At 33.2% G+C, this 21,225-nt stretch overlaps 1 protein-coding gene and 1 long non-coding RNA gene across 4 annotated transcripts; both read right to left on the reverse strand.

Moving 5' to 3' along the window:
* Window positions 1-9,142: 9,142 nt before the first annotated feature.
* On the reverse strand, window positions 9,143-20,931 carry LOC139844163 (uncharacterized). Of its 2 annotated transcripts, XR_011757848.1 has the most exons (8): window positions 20,381-20,931; window positions 19,663-19,854; window positions 18,933-19,057; window positions 10,877-10,929; window positions 10,133-10,210; window positions 9,929-9,998; window positions 9,511-9,589; window positions 9,143-9,390 (listed from the first exon to the last, which is right to left on the reverse strand). It is a non-coding gene; the product is annotated as an uncharacterized lncRNA (long non-coding RNA). The 2 variants fall into 2 exon arrangements; XR_011757849.1 differs by lacking the exon at window positions 18,933-19,057 and having other exon boundaries at window positions 20,381-20,928.
* On the reverse strand, window positions 11,567-14,542 carry LOC139839964 (uncharacterized). 2 transcript variants are annotated; one of them, XM_071830178.1, is made up of 6 exons: window positions 14,227-14,542; window positions 13,471-13,564; window positions 13,251-13,376; window positions 12,814-13,134; window positions 12,630-12,725; window positions 11,567-12,138 (listed from the first exon to the last, which is right to left on the reverse strand). In XM_071830178.1, exons 2-6 carry the CDS (start codon window positions 13,555-13,557, stop codon window positions 11,752-11,754), a joined length of 1,017 nt encoding a protein of 338 aa, XP_071686279.1. In that variant the 5' UTR covers window positions 13,558-13,564; window positions 14,227-14,542; the 3' UTR covers window positions 11,567-11,751. The 2 variants fall into 2 exon arrangements, with proteins under 2 accessions (XP_071686279.1, XP_071686280.1); XM_071830179.1 differs by having other exon boundaries at window positions 13,251-13,389.
* Window positions 20,932-21,225: the final 294 nt, after the last annotated feature.

The raw sequence follows: 21,225 nt of genomic DNA on the forward strand, positions 1-21,225 counted from the left end.
AGACGGAATGAACAAATGATGTGCACCATTTATCATTCAACAAACAAACGCCAATATGTTTGGAAACTTTGGTTAAATTTAATCATTTTTCTACGCTAATCACCCTCAATAATTTAAATTGTTACTGATTTCTTGCAAATGAGTGCATTGCAAGATCTTAAGTGTGGGAAGGGGTTAAATTCTTTCGGATTTTAAAAATTTTTAATTTAAACACTTGGTTACCATTAAAAATACTAGTAACGCAGTAGTTGTATTAGAATCTAGTGCTCTCTGATAATAAAGAACAGCCCTAGTCTTATATACTGACTACCCAATTCTAGTAAAATTTTTCAAAATTTTCAATTAAATGAATTCAAAATCATGTTTATACATATTTATGAACGATAAAACTAGGTGTTAACACCGAAATTATTGTTACCTCGGAAAGGACATAAATTAAGAAACAACCCAAAATGTTAGAATTCATTTAAAATGGAATAGAGGACAATAAAAAGGAAAATAAAAGCCAAGTGTGGGAAAATTTACCAAGATATTTTAAACATATATCACATATTTCTGTAACAAATAATTGAAGATACTTTTGCTTTGGACTAAACTAAACAGTTTTACCCGATTTACTGTAAGAAAGATGGATCTACATGATGAATCAATTCCATCATTAAAAGGAAGTAAAGTCTTCCGAAAAAGACACGCGCTTCTTGATTTAGGTCATGAAGTTGTCGTCCAGAACAGCTGTAGGTTGACGAAAAATCTAGAAAAGTCATCACTAAAATCAGCAGGAAATCCACGGACCTCAGCATCAAACAGGGTCGCCAAGTGGTCAGACTTATCCTAACCATGAGAGGATCTGTCTCGTAAAATGGGGAGGACACCGGGCAAATTAGCTGGATAAGACTAATGAATCAGATCCCCAGAAAGGATAATCTCCTTAAAGATCAAAAAACAGCTTTTAAGCCTGATATTACTCAATCCTAGAGATTGACCTTAAAGATTGAGAATTACAAACTCATGGAATTCAATGATATCTAAACTCGAGCTTGAACGAGAAAATATTTTGATCAAAATTACAAACCGATTTATTTTCTGAAAACCTATTTTTAATGCGTTCATTAACATTGAACGTAAAATCCTAGGAATTCACCTGGAATTCATTAGGTCACCTGAACCAAATCGGGTGTCAATCGTAAGAACGGTGGTTGCATAGCATGGTCGAAGACAGGACCTTGTGCCAAACCGAAAAACCATAAGGGTGAGCATTACTATTGCTCCTACCAAGGATAGTAAATGCATCCGACACGTTATAGACCATAATTAAAAGCATGTCAGGGGACATTGCCTTAACAGTTGCTTGTTCAACGCTTTCCTTTACAACCAGACGGTAGTTTATCGAAAGGTAATATACGGAACAAGTATATTGGACGTGTTGCTTTCCCAATACAAGGTTAGCAAGTGGCTGACACAAAACCGTAAGTTTTGTGCTAAAATTTTCAAATTTGAAACCCACCAAACCCACAAAAATATTTTGCAAACACCGGTGAAGGGTTATTCCGGAAAACCTATCTAGGGTAAAAGCTAGATTCAATTTTCAAAAGATCAAATATTTTCATAAAGATCCAATTTCCTTAAAGGATCTAAATTTTCATAGTCATGTAAGCCACAACGTTACTACCATTGTTTATACCGCCGTATAGAAATCACTGATGTACAAAGTGTGAAGAATAAAGAAGTGATTCTAGTATATTTCAAGACTATATTGCTTGAGGACAAGCAACGCTCAAGTGTGGGAATATTTGATAATGCTAAAAACGAACATATATTTCATAGCATTATTTCACAAGAAAGACAAGCTTTTAGTTGCAATTGTCCTATTTACAAGTGATATTCGTTTAAATAATAAAAGGTGAAGACAAAAGACAGATTCGACGAATTAAAGATGCAAACGACCAAAAAGCTCAAAAGTACAAAATACAATCAAAGTGGTTCCAATTATTGATGAGAAACGTCTCAAAATTACAAGAGTACAAGACGCGAAACGCAAAATACAAGATATTAAATTGTACGCAAGGACTTTCGATAATCCGGAACCAGGACCAAAGTCAACTCTCAACGCTTGACGCAACGGACTAAAAATTACAAGTCAACTATGCACATAAATATAACATAATATTTAAATAATTCTTATAATTATTTATATATTATATTTATTTATTAAAACGTCGACAAGCAAATAAACAAAAATATGTGAGCTGCTACCTACCCCCATGCAATCGCATAGCCTGGAGGCACAAAAGCCATGCGATCGCATGGCCCTGAAATCCAGGCCTGGTCCTATAAATTCGCGTGTTTTGGCTCAGTTTATATATCATATATCCATCTCTCTATCTATACGTAAATATATTTATATTTATATTATAATTTTAATTTTAAATTCTAATAATAAGGGTATGTTAGCGAATGTTGTAAGAGTGTAAGTCGAAATTCTATCCGTGTAACGCTACGCTATTTTTAATCACTGTAAGTTATGGTTAATGTTATTTTTAATTTAATGTCTCGTAGCTAAGTTATTATTATGCTTATTTAAGACGAAGTAATCATGATGTTGGGCTAAAAATATTAAGATTGGGTAATTGGGCTTTGTACCATAATTGGGGTTTGGACAAAAGAACGACCCTTGTGGAAATTAGACTATGGGCTATTAATGGGTTTTTATATTAACTAAAAGATACCTCGTTAATTTAATATATAGACTTATAATTTGACATATTTATATATAACCACATACGCTTGACTATGTACGGTGGGCGGGATATCTATAAATACCAATAATTGTTCATTTTATCGGACACGGAACTGGATTAATAGTTAATAGACTTGTTGAAACAGGGGTGGATTACATTCAAGGGTAATTGGTGTAATTGTTAACAAAGTAGTAAAACCTTGGTTTACACGCAGTCGATGACCTGGTGTATTCATTAAACAAAGTATTAAGACCTTGTTACAATTCGAATCCCCAATTAGTTGGAATATTTGACTTCGGGAATAAGAATAATTTGACGAAGACTTTCGCACTTTATATTTATGACTGATGGACTATTATGGACAAATTCGTATGGACATATCGAATAATCCAGGACAAAGGACAATTAACCCATGGGAATAAACTAAAAACAACACGTCAAACATCATGATTACGGAAGTTTAAATAAGCATAATTCCTTTATTTCATATTTAATTTCCTTTATTTTATATTTAATTGCACTTTTAATTATCGCACTTTTATTTATTGTCATTGTATTTAATTGCACTTTTAATTATCGTACTTTTTAATTATCGCACTTTTATTTATCGCAATTTCATTATCATTATTTACTTTACGCTTTAAATTAAGTCTTTTATTTATTTAATATTTTACATTAGGTTTTAACTGCGACTAAAGTTTTAAAAATCGACAAACCGGTCATTAAATGGTAAAAAAAAACCCCCTTTTTATAATAATAATAATACTACTTATATATATTTTTGTATTTTTACAAATATAAGTTAAAAATATAGCGTTAAGCTTGTTTAAAGATCCCTGTGGAACGAATCAGACTTACTAAAAACTACACTACTGTACGATTAGGTACACAGCCTATAAGTGTTGTAGCAAAGTTTAGGTATATCCACTCTATAAATAAATAAATCACTTGTGTAAAATTGTATCATATTTAATAGTATTTCCTAGTAAAAATATAACTATTTCCTAGTACACCTCGCACACATCATTGTACTTACATTATCAAATGCTTTTTATATTGACACGAGTACTATATATACGTATTGAGTTTGTTCACAAAGCCTCTAGCTTGAATACTTTTAATACCATCGGGTAAGCACAATTTAGATGGACGGATCCGTTAGGTTGACAACCTCACCCTACTTTATAACTGTGGTGCATTTAATTTGAACATTAGATACACTCGAACAAGTGTATAACATTTTATGAGGTAAGGAGAGTGTAGTGGTTTCTATGCTCTGGTCATTGCTAGTATTCAGGTGCTCATAGATTATGTAAACGTTTCGCAACTTGGAGTTGTACTTGTAAAATCTCGTAGTCAATGGATTTAAACTATTTTCTGATAACCGTTTTTCAGATACTATGATACGTTACTTGAAACTGTGGTCTACAAAAATTTGAAACTAGACATGGTAATGTTTACACGTATATAAAACGAAACTATTTTGATGTCACACATTTGGAACTTGACATCGCTGATTACGAAAAGTTAACACTTGACATTGATGTATGCAAACTTTTGACATAAAACTTCGGTGGTCTTCTACTAATAAACGTTTTCGGAATATTATTTCTTAAACATACTATATTGTTTACCTAAAACCTGTAGATTCACTCAACATTATTGTTGATCCCGTTTTTGCGTGTTTTATTCTCAGATATTAATTGCTTCCGCTGTAAAACATTGCTGTTACGTAGAAGTCAAGTCAAGCACTGGGACCAGAGATAACATTTCGTTAAAGGGATTTTTGACGGGGTGTTACAGACTCAATAACCCAACCAATATCGCGAGCATGATCCCGGGGAGTTTACCAATCCCCAGCCCAAGTCCGAAGGCTATAAGCCATTCCGCCAAGCTCAAGCAACTCTAATCCACCCTAGTCTAGCAACTAAGTAGCTCCACACCAAAAATACCTATAAAAGGTAAACAACGAGAGAGGTAAGCTAATGTTTAGTGAGAAGAACAATTATACACATATGCATATAACTTACCAACCCGCAACCACAACACAAATATAGCATACAAGGCATCACAATAAGCATCTCAACAAGCATGTCATAAACGTAATAACATGCTAAAAAACAACAATACAACAATAGTATGCTATATAACAACGTCACACACAAACCTCATGGTTAACCAATAGCACAAAGGAGTGGTTCTTTCGAAGGACCACCGATTGTTCACAATAACCGTTAGTGATACGAACACACGATATACGCTGACCGTTAGTGATACGAACACACGATATACGCTAACCCCATGGTGATAGGAACACACGATATACACCATACGACCCATGGTGATACGAACACACGATATACACCATACGACCCATGTGGTATCGAACACACGAACTTGAGTGAATCCGACACACTTGGAAAATCACTCTAGTAAAATCGACACACTTGAAATCACTATACCACATCAACCACATTAACCATAAGCAAGTAAATCATATACATGAATGCATACGTATTCCACTCACCTTGAACGTACACACAAGCACAAGCCATGTATGTACAACCTTCATCATCTCATCCGAGCAAGTAATCACATATAATGCACATATAGGTTTACAACACATCAACACTTATTCTCTAAAAGAGAATCTAACGCCCACACCCTAAACCAAGGGTTTCCACCTTGCTCACTAAAATCCTCCCATTTAGACACCTAAATGGAATTACCACTACGGGTGGTAATTTCAACCCGCACACAAACAAGTATCATTTAACCAGATCGCACTTGACCTGAAAAGACTATCATAAGCCATATCCCACGATTATAAACAAAATCAAGTCATCACCCATTTTGATCCAAATCAAAGTCACAACCAAAATTTTAACTCACAAACATGTTCTCATGAACATCTCAAACTTCCACCAAAAAGTTAACTAGTGATTTATACCCAAGAATTAAGACTAAACTCCCAAAATTCGTCATCCAAACCCTAGATTACAACACTAAGGTTTACACACCAAAACTTACACCAAAAACCCCCCAAATTCAAAGAAAATAAGGTTTATAAGTCACAACTAACACAAACTCTAACACAAATCCGAAATCACAAAATAAAACCAAAATCAAGCTAGATGCAGAACACAAAAACGGCACTCCAATTTGGGCAAGAATTAACACCTTCCTCATCCTCTAGCTCCTTCTCACTCTAAGGTTTGTTCCTCTCACTAGAACTTGAAGCTTCTTGATGAAAATGAAGATAAAATGAATTCTAGATCTTCTTGGGAGTTAAAAACCCAATCCCATTCAAAATTGCAATCAAATCCTCAATTTCCAGCATTTTACACAAAAGTCCCTGAGCTGCCCGCCTAAGGTCGCGACGTGATGGCATGAGTCGCAACGCGACATGTGCCCAATTCAGAAGTTAGGGTGTTACATTGAAGGAGTTGATGCAAATATTTTAATAAATTTAATTTTTATTTTCGGTTTTATAGTGATCATTTATAATTATAACTATGTTATATATTTGGACGAAAATGCATTCACGTGTTGTGCACGTGATCTAACTTAATGGGCAAAAGTTAACAATCGTTAACTCTAATATTATGCGTGAGATATCTTAATAGTTCGAGGTCAGCGAAGTAAAAAAAGGGTAAGGTCAACTACGCTGTTTGGTACAACGTTGAAGGACCAACAACGAAATTTTGTTTTTATGATTTAAGTTTACTTTTAATGACATTCAGATTTACTTACTAATTATGACTTTAATGGTAAATAAAACACATCGTTTTTTAACAAGCAAAATTTAATTAAAAACAAAGCCCCCTAGCGAGCAGCTAGGGAGAAAACAAATTAACATGCGATTACAACGACATTAAAAGATTAACATGCGATTACAACGACATTAAAAGTCAATCATTTCATCTTACATCAACTTGTCCCCTACTACTAACCCACGAATAAAAATAACAAATGGAATCAAATAAAAAACGATTTCTTCATTGCTTCGCCGGAGAAAATCAAGCCATTCATGTACCTCCATACATGGCAAACTAATATCGAGATAATAACACATTCTTTAGCCTTTGCATCTTCCTTAACACACCAATCTTCAAACCAAGAAATCACCTCATCCAATGTTGTATCATAATACCGATAACAAATCAACAATGCAACGTCACTTTTGAGGCGTTAGACACGATGTACAAAACCATTTTATCACTCACTAAGATTTAATACTCCCCACTATTTACCTTCACTCCATGACATTGTCAAATCACAATCAGGATTAAAAGTGGCCTAAGAATATGCCACCCTTAAAGAGCCAACGTCCTCGTTGATCACGTTTGGCACCCACTCTTCGATTTCAAGCCACCACACCGAGCCTCGTTGGTCACCGCAACAGTTGGTACCATCTATTCGGGTTCACGCCACCACTTCATAGGGAACCACTCCAAGGTGTTGGGACTCGAATAATGGCTTGCCCTTATACCGTTTTTTATGAACATATTCCATACGAAGCTCATTCCAAGCCAAAAACTCAAGTATATAACCCACTTTTAAAAATTAGCTTAAATAAGGAGGGAACACGCAATCTTATAGACTATCTTTTGATCTGCACTTCATTCTGAAATCATAACAGTATACTTCGTATTACGATTTTCAGTGTGGTCTTGATGTAAATTAAACATATACAACCTTTAGATATAAAATAAAAACGAAGTTAATTACTCCGTATATTTTCAATTTATGTGATGCCACAACTAATTAAGACATCAAAACAAACATGGCCCTTTGGGTTACGTTTAGATACGATATTCAAATTTATAAACTGCGATTAATCATTATAAACTATAAATATTCATTTTTAGCATCGAATTTTCTAATATAAATTTGGTATCAATATTTGTTCATGGCGAGTTTGAATAATTAAGTATAAATATAAAATTTAATTTATACAGCGTATAAGGATACTTAGCCGTAAAGCCTACGTTTAACCCAAGCAAAATTTAAAAGTGTTTAACAATCAAGAAATGTTTGAATTATTGTGCTCATGGTTGACTATGTTACACATAAAAGATAAAAAAGACCTATAAAGGCATAAAAAATATGTAAGAATACAGGGAGAAATTTTGATTGGAAAGAACTCACAAAATCATGTATTTTCTCATTTAAATATAACTAGCTTAGTGCCGGCGAATTCACAGGGCTACTTTATTGGATTAAGCGGGTCTTGATTTTACGTGAGTAAATGTGATTAATTTTTTTATTTTGCATGTGATCTAGTAACCTCGAAATGGAGATAATATTTCTATATAGTTATTGAGCAAAGTAGAACCAAAAAACGCATATCTACAGGTAGAAAAGAATCGTTGTATATTAATTTAAAACTTAAGTCTTGTTTCTCATAGGTTATTCCACGTTTCCAATCTCTTGATGTGCTAATGAATTGTAAAGATAGCGTAAGCCTTCTGCTTTGGATATAGAATTTTTTGGAAATGTCAGGTAAGATATTGTGCTTAAGACCCGCAAAAATTGCGGGTTTAAGTTAAAGAAAATGCCATAAGAAGATATTAGTGATTCTAAAAACGGAAGTACCATAATTATTGGTCAGTATAAGCAAGCCTGATAATCTTAACTCTCTTAAGTGAATTGTTTAGTTTACAAAATGTGATAAAGAAAGTAAGAGTTTAAGAATATAATTGATAGTGTTATGAACTTAATGATGTGATAAATTAAGGATAATGAAGATTTATTTTAATGAAGGAGCATTTGTAAAAAAAAAAATTCAGAGAATACTTGCATATAAAATAATCAAACAAATGTTTCAAACACTAATATATTAGTATCTCAACCCACCTATAAACACCTCTTGTTTCAAACAAAGTATGACTATGGACCATAGCTAATATATACCATATCTTGTGTCGTTATTATTCCAGGGTCATTGTTTAAAGCTACCTAGCACAAGCAGATGGTGATATGGTTAGGCATATTTTAAAAAATGTTGACATATACGTGATCAAAATTGTTGTAGTCATAACGCAAGATGATGGTGGCAAAAAGCATGATGTTGATCAACTTATGACCTTCTATATGTAGAACAACGTGCATCTCTTACAAATGCAACATATAAGTGATATATATCGGTGTAGTAGTAATTTCGTATGTCAATGTACTTGAAGTCTAATATGATATCAATTTAGTCAAAAATAACTCAAATTTGAAAGCCAACATGTAAATTTCATTCAGGATATGACTAACTACTGTTTTTGAACCCGTCATCAATTATTTTTTATTTTTAATCAAATATTTTAGAACTTTAACAAAAGATATTACGATGGTGGGTCACCGAAACCCCTCCTGACCCAGTATTCAAATGAATTATTTTAACTGATACCTTTTATATTAGTTAGCTCGTGCGTTGCACGGGGACTCTTCCGCAAACAATATTAAATCTTAAAAATATATATGAATTAACAATATTATAAGGAAAAGTGATTTTAAAAGAAACACAATAATCATAAAAAAAACTCAACATTAGGTGTTGTAACTAATATGATCAAGAACTGATTTCATCATATGCCCAACTAAAGCACCAATAACACATTCCAAGTCATCCTTTTTGGTTGCTTCAACCCCATATTTTAATCTGTCAATGAGAAAAAAAGGTGAAATCATAAACAAAGCATAAGAGACGTAGTAATACGTAGTATAAATCAGAAAAATTAACACTTACACAGTAATAAAAATTATAATAATCAATGATTACCTGCAATTTCAAATACAATTATCTTCAAGTTCGATCTTTATGAATTAAGTCAATCGATCTCAAATTTTTTGTCCGGCACCTATTTCAAGTAAAAATATCTTCAATTTCGATCACCTATTAAAAAAATTAGAGATTCTAATTTGTTGGTTGGTAAAAAATCGACATCAACATTAAGGGCTAAGATTAAGCAAATTTATAAAGTAAAAAAAAAAAAAGAAGAAGCAAAATAGGAATGATAAAATTCGGGTCATAATCAACCATGTAAGATAAACTAATGCTAAAAACAACGCAATAAAGAAGTTAATAGAGTTATTTAAACCCGCTAATTTCCCCTGTTAAACATAAAATAAGTGGGAAAAAAAAGTATCACACAATATACCAACCAATATATATGACTATGTATTCTAGTAACGTTTACCAGAAGTATTCCGAAGATAATGAACAACAATGTTACTCCTAGCTATTTGAATACTTCACGTGACAAGTGCCTGTCATAAAACATGTATATATGAACGAAATGATCAAATAGTTTTTTTGTTGAAGTTACTAAGTGACATTTGATCCAAGTTTCTTCAAAATTCTGTTGCCCTTTAAACAAATATAAAATCAAATAACAACAAACCTTATAAAGATGAAACGTCTCTTCTCCAATCTCAAATCGTCACATCACTTGGAACGTGGAAGTCTACTTGTACACGTCCTAAAACATAACATACATCTTCGAATTGTAAGATATATATTAAACTATATTACTCGTAATTTAGTCTATAAGAACGAACACGACCATATATTAATATGACTGTTCATTATTTAGGTACTATCCAACCATCACGATGACATTAAGGTTCTACTAATTGTGATCCTGAAAGTTTTCAATCATTAAGAAACATCTGACCTATACTAAGGTTTTAAAGTTTTAAGTTTGAAAAGTTTAGCATTGCATACTGCATTATATATCATGTTGTAGGTTTAGAAATCACCATAAATCACATGATTTTTTAGCTTCTTTAAGAAGAAAGGCATGATCCCTTTACATTCTTAAATGCAATATCTTTAACAATATGATTTTTGTAATCATATGTAACAAACCTATTATCAATAAAAAAAAAAAAAAAAGTTAGATTATTTAAACAAAACTTGTGCCTGGTAGCATTAACCCATTTAGAGACATACATAGAGTAACCATTTTGACCCTTACCCCAAACCATTGACAAAAATTGATTCGGTATCACACAGATAGATAGGATGCACATTTGAGAACGGTCAAAAACTTTCTTCTTGACTTTTCCTTTACAATCGGGTCAGAATTCTAACTCAAGCATCATAAGACTCGGTGTTCAAAATAATGCATTAATAAGAACCTTACTTGATCTGAAGGAACTTCAATATTGATAAGACAACTTTACATCATGAGTCTACCTGTACATAAAGCAATGCATTTGAAAACAGGCGCCAATATTATATCGCAATCCATATCCATAACAATAATTTAATTAATAAAAGTTTAAAAGGCCTTTTTAGTAGACACTACTGGAAAAACCCCAATTGGGGACAACAAAATTTTGTTTTTAGGGACGACATGTCGTCCTCAATAATCTTGCGGGACGACATGTCGTCCCCATAAAGTCGTCCCCAGTGTTCTGTCGCGAAAAGTTTTTCGGGACGACTGATTTTTTTTTAGGGACGACGGTGGGACCCACTTTGACTTTTCAATTGTTAATCTTGTCCATTTTTTGGGGACGACTTTTAGGGACGGCATGTCGTCCCTAAAGATATAATATTAAAAAAATCATTTTTCCAACGAATTAATAATTATAATATTTTTAATCTAATTGGGACGACTCTTTAGGGACGACATGTCGTCTCTAAAAAAATAATATTAAAATATCCTATTTTCATTCTAAATAATAATAATAATATTAAAATGTAATTGGGGACGACAAAAGGGTACAACATGTCGTCCCCAATAAGCTGTTATCGTTTTTGGGCCGATTAAAAACTGCTTTTCCAGCCGTAAAAACGGCACATTTAAACCAAATCAAAACCTGTTGCACAAAACACAATATATTTCACAAACACAAGCTCAACATTAATTAAAACATGTCCGAAACATTATCCAACCGTTACAAACTTAATCCGAATACTAAAAGATTACAATCCGACACAAAGTTTACAACCTTAAAACATTATCCAAAGTTTACAAACTTAAACCAAATCCGAATAGCAAACAAACTTACAAACTTACCTTGCTTCATCTTCATTTTCTTCATCACTTTCGCTTTGAGACGCACCACTTTCTTCCATGTCTTCATCGTCATCACCTTCGTCTTCACCTTCGGTTTCTTGAGTTTGATTGGGGGTTGGGAAAAAAGATTGCCATTGGGGCGGGATTGCCATATTGTTAAAGGCAAAAGTATCGTATACCGCTTCCTTTAGCAATGGGTTTTCGGAACCCGGTGGTGGTGGTCGTCTTGTTTGACAAGTTGATGATGAAGATGATGTACTAGCCGATCCGGGTAACGTTTTACCCACTCCGCGACGGTACCCGCGACGTTTGCCTAAAACTTCCAACATAATGACTTCATCACTCCTTTCCGGATATTTTTCTTTTAATTTCAACATTTTTTCCTACATAGTTAACAAATATTATTATTAGTATTATCATATAACAATACGACAACCCATATTCACCATTTGACCCATATACACATATACATATACTTATATTGACCCATATTGACTAAATGACTCAATTGGGGACGATTTTAATCCACATTGACCCCAATTGACCATTTGACCCATATTGACCATTTGACCCGTATATACATATACATATACTTATATTGACCCATATTGACTAATTGACTCAATTTAACCCAATTTTAACCCATATTGACCATTTGGCCCACATATACATATACATATACTTATATTGACCAATTGACTTCATTTAAATCAATTTTAACCCATATTGACCAATTGACTAAATTTAACCCAATTTTAACCCAATTGACTTTTGTTGACTTCGTTTGACTTTATATATATATATATATATATATATATATATATATATATATATATATATATATATATATATATATATATATGTAAGTACTTACGTGGTTCACCCTAGCTTTATCCCCACTCCATCCACCTTTCTTAAAAGTGTGGTTGTTCTTGAAGTTTTCGATAAGACTCGGAGGATCCAGAGAGGCCTGCAAACACATATTAATATTTGACCATTTAAAATTTACAGACACGTATTAATATTTTCCATAAACTAAAGTTAAAAATAGGATTTACCACACGGTCGGCAATTGACCTGCTACCCTGCGTACTGGCGTATTCCATCTTCGCCCTATTTTTCTTGTTCTGCGCAGAACGAGCCCGGAATTTACTTGAAAGCATTAGGTCCACAAATGGGTCCCATAGACGTTGTTGAACATTCGGTGGGGGTCGGTTTCGAAGGTTATTGGGAAGTGCGTACCCGTCATTATCCGTGAAATATTTTTTTTGTTTACTTTTAGCATTTCTCCATCGGTCCGCGCACAAAGAATTTACCCCGGCTTCCACCACCTTTTGGGTATGTCCACCATCTAGCCAGTCGCCCATCTTAAAAAACCCCTACAACAATTTGAAAAAAAAAAGTTACAAAATTCTATTAGTATAATAAGTAATATATTATATAAAGTTTAAGATTAAATAAGTCAACTATAATATAATTAACCGAATAAACTTACACCGAGATCAAGCCAAATTTTTTCTTTGTTTTCGCCAGGAACCTTTTCCCAACTCTCGTAATGCTTTGGAAATAACGGGTCCTTAACGATTCCCGCGAGCATATTAATACACATCGACTTGTCCATCTATACTTCAATACTTTTGTCATATAATTTTTTTTTTTTGTCAACTCCTTAAAATTTTGTCAAAGTTCTTCAAAAGACTAGTTTCAGGACCTACCTCAAGATGCACAACCTGAACCTGGTACCCACCGTGGCGGTGGAGGATCTTCAGAACCATCACCACCATGATGTGGAGCTGCAACATCTGCCATCTAAAAAATAGAAATACATACAAACTCGATAAATATAATGATAATTAGAAAGTAAGTCAATTAATAGTCAAATTATACATACTGTTACTAAATTATTACACATGCTAATACTAAAAGAACTCAGCAAAAACTGACTCACTAAAAAAACATGTAAATTCATACATATGGTTACTAAATCCAAAAGTGCAATTTAATACAAGCAAAAAGAACTAGCTCAATTTTTTGAAAGTCAGCAAAACCTAACTCAAAAACTAACTCAATTTTTTGAAAGTCAGCAAAAAGAACTCTACAACTTTCTATTAGTAAACTTGTTTCTGGAAATCCAAAAGTGCAATTGAATTAATTAATTTTACCAGTCACGTTTCATGATAACTATCCTAAATTATATAGTTACTAAAATTCCTAAAAGAACTCAGAGAAAGCTAACAATTTACATAACACAATTTTTGAAAAAGTTAACAGCTTTCAGACTTATATGTTACTAAATTTTTTGAAACGTTAACATCATTCAGTCCCTTAGAACTCGTAACAAAGCTATTATGTATCAAGTATCATTCATAAATACAAGCAGACAACAAAAATTGTACAATTTTACCCTAAAAACGCTGGAACAAAATATAGCTAACAGTTAATATAAAGTAAGAATTTTAGATGGTAAATACCTTGGATGTTGTTAGGAGTGTGGATTGATGCTTGAATCTTTGAAAAATGGCAATCTTCCGGAGTTATGACTGGATTTGGTAGATGGGTCGGTGCTTGGGAGAGAAAAGGGATAGGGTGAGTAGCTGTAGGTGATGAGTTTTGTTGAATTTGGGGTTTGTGGGTAGTGTAATTCAACATTTTTCATTTAGCGCTCAACTTTCATTTGGCGGGTATTAAAAATATTTTCCCGGTTAAGTTATTGCGTGGACAAGCCCAATCTTTTATATATTTTTTCCTAATTAAAAAATCATTTTTTTATTAAATTTATGCTTCTTAAATTAAAAATCAGTTTTTAATTATTAAAATATCAGTTTTTTCTAAGATTTATATTTTTTTAATTTATTAAAATATGATTAAATATATATTACTCTATCCATTCCATATTAATTGTTATCATGTAAAAAACACACAATTTACGCAAAAAGGTGGATGCAAATACAACAAAATTTTGCTGTATTTACAGCTTCTCGACCGGTTTCCCGAGACTTTTTTCTTGTTCCGCTATTGTCTCGATTTCCCACTATACATTCTTAACAACAATAATATAACCAACAAAAAACATTCGGCCCATCTGATAAGCCTTTAGCTCCTCCTATAAGCATTAAACTTGTTCGATAAACATTCATCTCGCCTGATAAGCATTAAGTTGTCTAAGCGTTAAACTCACACGGTCTATTTGGCCCGTCCTCATATCTGTCAGGCCGATTAAATCTCGTTTGTACTCCTTCAAGAGACATTGAACATGTTGTTAACGCTTCGTCGGCAACGTACCCCTCTGCTATACAACCTTCAGGCTTAGCTTTATTTCTAACATAATTTTTTAATTTCTTCATGTATCTCTCAACTGGATACATCCACCTCATGTAAACAGGCCCTCCATATATAGCCTCTTCCGGTAAATGCATAACCAGATGAATCATTATGTCAAAAAAAGCCGGAGGATAAATCAGCTCAAAAGTACATAAAAGTTTAATCAATTGTTTTTGAGCTTTCACCATGTCGGCTACCATTAACTCTCGAGCACAAATTTGCTTAAAGAATGCGCATAGCTGGATTATTGGTGTCGAGATAGTTACGTCCAAAAATGCGTTAACTCCGACCGGTAATAATCGTTGTATCATGATATGGCAATCATGAGACTTCATGCCTGTTATGTTGTTATCATCCTTGTTCACTTTCTGCCTGAAATTTGATCCAAACCCATCTGGAAGTTTAACATTTTTAATGAATTGACAAAAATGGACTCGGTCTTCGGGTTTAAGCGAGTATTTAGGATGAGGTTTTAAGTATTGCCCGTCTTTTTTACCGTTGTTTTTTGGTTGGAGCCACAATTCTTTCCTAATTCCCATTCTTTCCAAGTCAACTCGTGCATTGTGAGTGTCTTTGGATTTGTCATTCATTAATAAGGTACCCAATATAGCCTCCAACACATTCTTTTCAATATGCATGACATCTAGATTGTGTTGCAGTGGAAGATGTTTCCAATACTCAAGTTCCCGGAAAATAGAAATTTTAGTCCAGTTGTGCGGACAATTAGGGGGACGTTTTCTTTTTCCACCAACATTTTTATGATTTTTCCCGGGATTACCAACTGGCAACAACGAATTGAGTTGTTCTTCAATATACTTATAGTTGAACTTTCTAGGTTTTTTGGTTTTATCAACCTTACCATTGAATTCTAAGCTTTGTCTGTAAGGGTGATTCATTTCAAGGTTCTGTCTATTACTTACGTAAACAATTTTGTTTTGCACACGCATTGCAGGAGTGTCCTCGTTACATATAGAGCATGCTTTATAACCTTGGCCACTCCAACCTGATAAACTACTACGGGCAGGATAATCGTTGATGGTCCAGATAAGTATGGCTTTCATTATAAAATTCGTGTTTGTAACTGAGTCTCTCGTAATCACTCCTTCGGACCATAAAGCCTTCAACTCATCAACCAAAGGCCTCAAGTAAACATCGATATCTTTTCCAGGTGATTTAGGACCAGGAATTAGCATAGTCAACATGAGAGAACTTTCTTTCATACATATCCACGGAGGCGTATTGTATGTTGTCAGTACTACTGGCCACATGCTATAAGCCGTATTCATGTTGCCGAATGGATTGAAACCATCGGCAGCCAACCCTAATCGAACGTTTCTGGGTTCTTGTGCAAAATCTGGATATCTTTGGTCGATTTCTTTCCACGCTCGACCATCTACCGGATGACGCATCTTACCCTCTTCCTTGCATTGTCCAGTAACATGCCAAGTCATATACTTTGCAGTGTGTCTGGAACTATACAAACGTTTAAGTCTGGGAGTTATAGGAAAATAACGCAAAACTTTATTAGCAACTTTCTTGCCCATTGTGCGTTCCGCTTTCCATCTACTCTCCTCACATATTGGACAATTATCCAAATCTTTGTACTCCATGTTTTATTTGATTTAAATGCATCTACTGCTTTTTATTTATTTTTATTCATGAAAACTTTACAAACAATCATGTAACTTAGATCTCAATAACAATTTAAGTAGTATTTTTTATTTAAACTTTAAGTGCGTCTACTGCTTCTTTTTTTTTTAAGTTCATGAAAACTTTAAAAACAGTTACGTATTCAGTTAGATTTGAACATGTAAATGCAATCTATATAGAGTTTAATGACATGGTGTTAAATTTACGAGGACAAAAGTAAACTATAATTATAAGATGAGGGGTGTTGATTGGAAGTTCACCAAAAAGTTGTTATCCCTACCAGATTCTAAACTCTACCTGCAACTCTTTCTGTCCTCACTTTACAACTTCAAAATTGTCACTCTAAACTCAATTATATAGCCATTAAAACACAATTCATATACATATATACTAACACAGTTGGGGGTGGCAAAGCACCCCTCTGCCACCCTACTAACTCCGCCCCTGACTCCAAATCAGTTTGCTACTTTACATGATTATAATACATCAAAATCAAAAATACTTCACATATCACAGTTAAAAGAATTTGGACCAAAACTGATGTATCTCTAAAACTTTGTAATTTAACATTACTAATCAATTTCATATCGTTCTGTTCAAAAAAAAAATCAATTTCATATCGTTAACTCTATTTATTGTGAAAAAATAAACAAAAAATTACTAGAGATTTACATTTAGATTTAGAGAAAGAAGTGAGATACTGAGATGTGAGTTACCTTGATACAGTAGTGTAACGCCAGAAGCAGAGAAATCAGAGATGGAAATGAAGATGAAAAAAGTTATGGTTTTCTATTTTCTAACTTTTGGACAACTGGAACCATGAAAAACTCCTTTTACCTTTTTCTAACTCTCTTAGACTTGGGGGGAGTCATAAATTTGGTGGAGGGAAATTTAATTTTTCGTGAAAATTATTAAGTGGCAGTGTTATTTTTTATTGGTAAAGAAGTGGCAATGTCCAAATAATATATTAAAAGTGACTGATTGCAATATAAGAACTAATTACGGAGAAATTAATAGAGATAAATTGGTGGAAGTGATGTAGTGGGGTAGAGATATAGTAATATATGCTCTTGACTTGGTGGAACTAATTATTATGTAGTGAGGCCATCACGAGATAAATTGGTGGAACTAATTATTATTATTATTATTATTATTATTATTATTATTATTATTAAAACTCTAATTGTTGTAATATATTAGTACTACTGTAGTGCAAGTTGGTTTAATGTGGGACAAAGTTTTGTCCAATTTTCTTAATAAGATACCAACGTGTAAGTTTTATTGTAAACGTTATGTTATTCATAATTCATGCATGTATGAATGAACATTCGTGATGAAGTGCCAACATACACAATTTCTGTCTTTCAGATTTTCGTATTTGTCTACAATCTACAAGTAACTATCACTTGTACCACTTCCTAACAAATAACCATCATATGAGAAATGATAAATCCACAATTGAAATTGAATATATAGTAAATAAAAAATTAAAGTAAAAAAACAACTAGTAATATTAATAATAATAATTTTTGACGGATCGTTAATAAAAAAATAAATAAAAATGGACAACCATATAGTATGATAGTGTGTGACGCAATACTTATACTAGAAAATAATATTACTAGTTGAATTCAACCTTTTTTCGTTTGTACCTTTAGTGGCGCTGGTGCGCCACAAAAGGCGCCACAAATGTCATCCCCAAAAGTTTTTAGAGACGACGTGTCGTCCCCAAAAAATAGCACGAAATTTTCCCACCTTTGGAGCCAAATATTTCTGCGCCAAAAAAACAATTAAATATAATTCTTTTTTTGGGGACGACATTTAGGGACGACATGTCGTCCCCAAAAGTTTGGCGGGATTTTTTTTGCTTTTTGGAGCCAGTTTTTTACCAAAAAAATAAATGAAAAATGGTAATTTCTTTGGGGACGACATGTCGTCCCTAAATGTCGTCCCCAAAAAACTGGTCAAACGTCTCAGAAAAAGCTGGCCCATTTTTTGTCGTTTTCCTTATTTTTGGGGACGACATTATGTCGTCCCGAAAAATGTCGTCCCCAATTTATACTTTTCTAGTAGTGAGATTCCATTGATGTAAATAGATACAGCTTAATATCAATGCTGATTGATTTTTAAGATCTAATGAATGTTGATCAATATTAACAGGAAATGTATATATTAAACATCATATAGTAATGTAATAACACTCAGCTTTGTAATGGCCTCAAGTCAACACCATGAATGAGACAAAAACTCTTGGATCAAGGTTGGGATTCTCCACCCACCAACATGTATTAATATTTGAGTCAGTTTGGGTTAATGGGTGAATCTGGTAACCTGAAACAAATTAAAACTTCATTTTCTAACCCACAAACCCAAATATCACACTAATACTCGTTTGACCCGTTTGCCTAAACTGTACATAGCAGGGTAGGTTAAATAATTGGGTTATCATATTTGTTATACTTCATTGAATAAAAAGTGTTGTCGTGTACTCGTGTCAACCTAAACCCCTTCTGACCCATCATGTTTTAATATTTGAGCCAGTTTGGGTTAATGGGTCAATCTGCTAACCCGAAATAAATTACCAACCCAAATGTCACACTAATACTCGTTTGACCCGTTTGACTAAACTGTACATAATAGGATAGGTTAAATATATGGGTCATCATAATTGTCATACTTCATTGAATAAAAAGTGGTCTTGTCAACCTAACCCCATCAGACCCATCATGTTTTAATTTTCGAGTCAATTTGGGTTAATGGGTCAACTAACCCAAAACAAATTAAAACTTCATTTTCTATATAAGCACCAACCCACCAACCCAAATGTCACACTAATACTCGTTTGACCCGTTTGCCTAAACTGTACATAACAGGGTTGGTTCTATGTCCAAGGCTTTCAACACATACGATAATCAATGCAAAATTGAAATGAATACCTTTCTCAAGATTCTTAACATTCTTGGAAGATAATGTAATTCTAATCCTGTGAACCTGCTTTTGAGGTTCTTCAAGTGCTAGCCTCGCTCGCTTTACTTCAACCCTCAAATCCGAATAAATAGATAAATATGAAAGTATACCATCTGCTAAAGTTGATCGAATTCACACAACCATCAGGTACACATGTTAATCTGCAAGTAAATTTCAACGACTTCAATGAAATATTCACTCAAATAATTTCTATTTGTTTGCATATATTTTTTTTTAACAGCAATTTTGGCATCGAATCCTCGCATTTGCCACCCACACACAACCGCATACAACAACATGCATCAGTCCTTTGAAGTTCACAATAAAACTGCACATCTCACATAATAGTCAATGCAAAAAAATTAACCAAACTAAGCAAATAAGACAGATGATCGTTAATGACAATCAGTTATTGCAAGTATCAATACATTCGATTAATGAGGCATATATACATAAATTTTAAGTCATATAACAGTAAATACGACTTTCCTGAATCAGTGGTTCCTAAGGAAAGTAGATGGACAGGAACAACTACTATGCATTGACTGTGCAAAGCATAAACTGCACGATATCATGTAACCGAAAACGCACACTACTGACATTTAGAGGTTATCAACTTATATATCATAAATGTACGGGCAAAAGCAACACATTCATTTTTAAAACTGTTATGCATTGTAAGTGTACCTGCACAGGTTCACCGTAGCAACCTATAGTCTTCTCTTCAGCTGTTTCTAAGCTATAAAAAACAAAAAGGGTCAATAATATCCAGCGAAATGAAAAACACCAAAAAAATCAACATTACTGTCTATTCAGAAAAAGGTTAAGAGTAAATTAAAATAAAATAGATTTAAATACCTTTCAGTTGAATCCAGCCAACTACCCTTTGTATTATAAAACTTTCATCATTCTCAACATGGTCATATTAACTTAATTAAAAAGACTAAGAGCTGCTTACACTTAAATCCTTTTGTAATACTGGTAAGGGAATGTATGAACAATTACATTCATCATAAACTCGGCATACATATTAACTTTGAATTGAATTATCTATAAGGTAACGCATGATTCACTACAATCAGCATACACAACACATTTAAGGAATAAAAACTGCTCACAAGTATACATCATAGTAAAAAAAAAAAAATGAAATTCAAGTTGATTTACATAGATCAAACATCTTAAGAGATGAAAGATATTTCAAAGACCAAAGTTACCCTATTTTTATAACTGTTCACAGAAGAATATATATATACATAACTGACTCCATCAGAAAGTAAATATAGTACCAGTAAAGAGAGGTTAGAAAAAAAACCACAAACAATGAGAAAGTAACAAATTTTAAAGATTAATCAACTGGTGCAAACTGAACAAAAATGAAAGATTCTTAATAAGCATAAAATTTATAACAAAATTTTAGAAAACACATATAGCATACAAAAGCTAACAACCAATGATTATACAAAACAATACAAAAAAAAAAAAGAACTTTTATCCAAGTAATGTAGACAAACAGACGAAATTGTAAAATC

The sequence above is a fragment of the Rutidosis leptorrhynchoides genome, chromosome 4, assembly GCF_046630445.1.
Source record: "Rutidosis leptorrhynchoides isolate AG116_Rl617_1_P2 chromosome 4, CSIRO_AGI_Rlap_v1, whole genome shotgun sequence".
Classification (NCBI taxonomy): domain Eukaryota; kingdom Viridiplantae; phylum Streptophyta; class Magnoliopsida; order Asterales; family Asteraceae; genus Rutidosis; species Rutidosis leptorrhynchoides.

Excerpts from the sequence above, each read along its gene's own strand:
- LOC139839964 (XM_071830178.1), bottom strand. The coding sequence starts at position 13,557 with ATGTTGCAGCTCCACATCATGGTGGTGATGGTTCTGAAGATCCTCCAC. Across the intron at positions 13,135-13,250 it reads AAATTTGGCTTGATCTCGGT|GGGTTTTTTAAGATGGGCGA; the intron begins GTAAGTTTATTC and ends AAATTGTTGTAG. Across the intron at positions 12,139-12,629 it reads ATAAAGCTAGGGTGAACCAC|GAAAAAATGTTGAAATTAAA; the intron begins GTAAGTACTTAC and ends TTAACTATGTAG.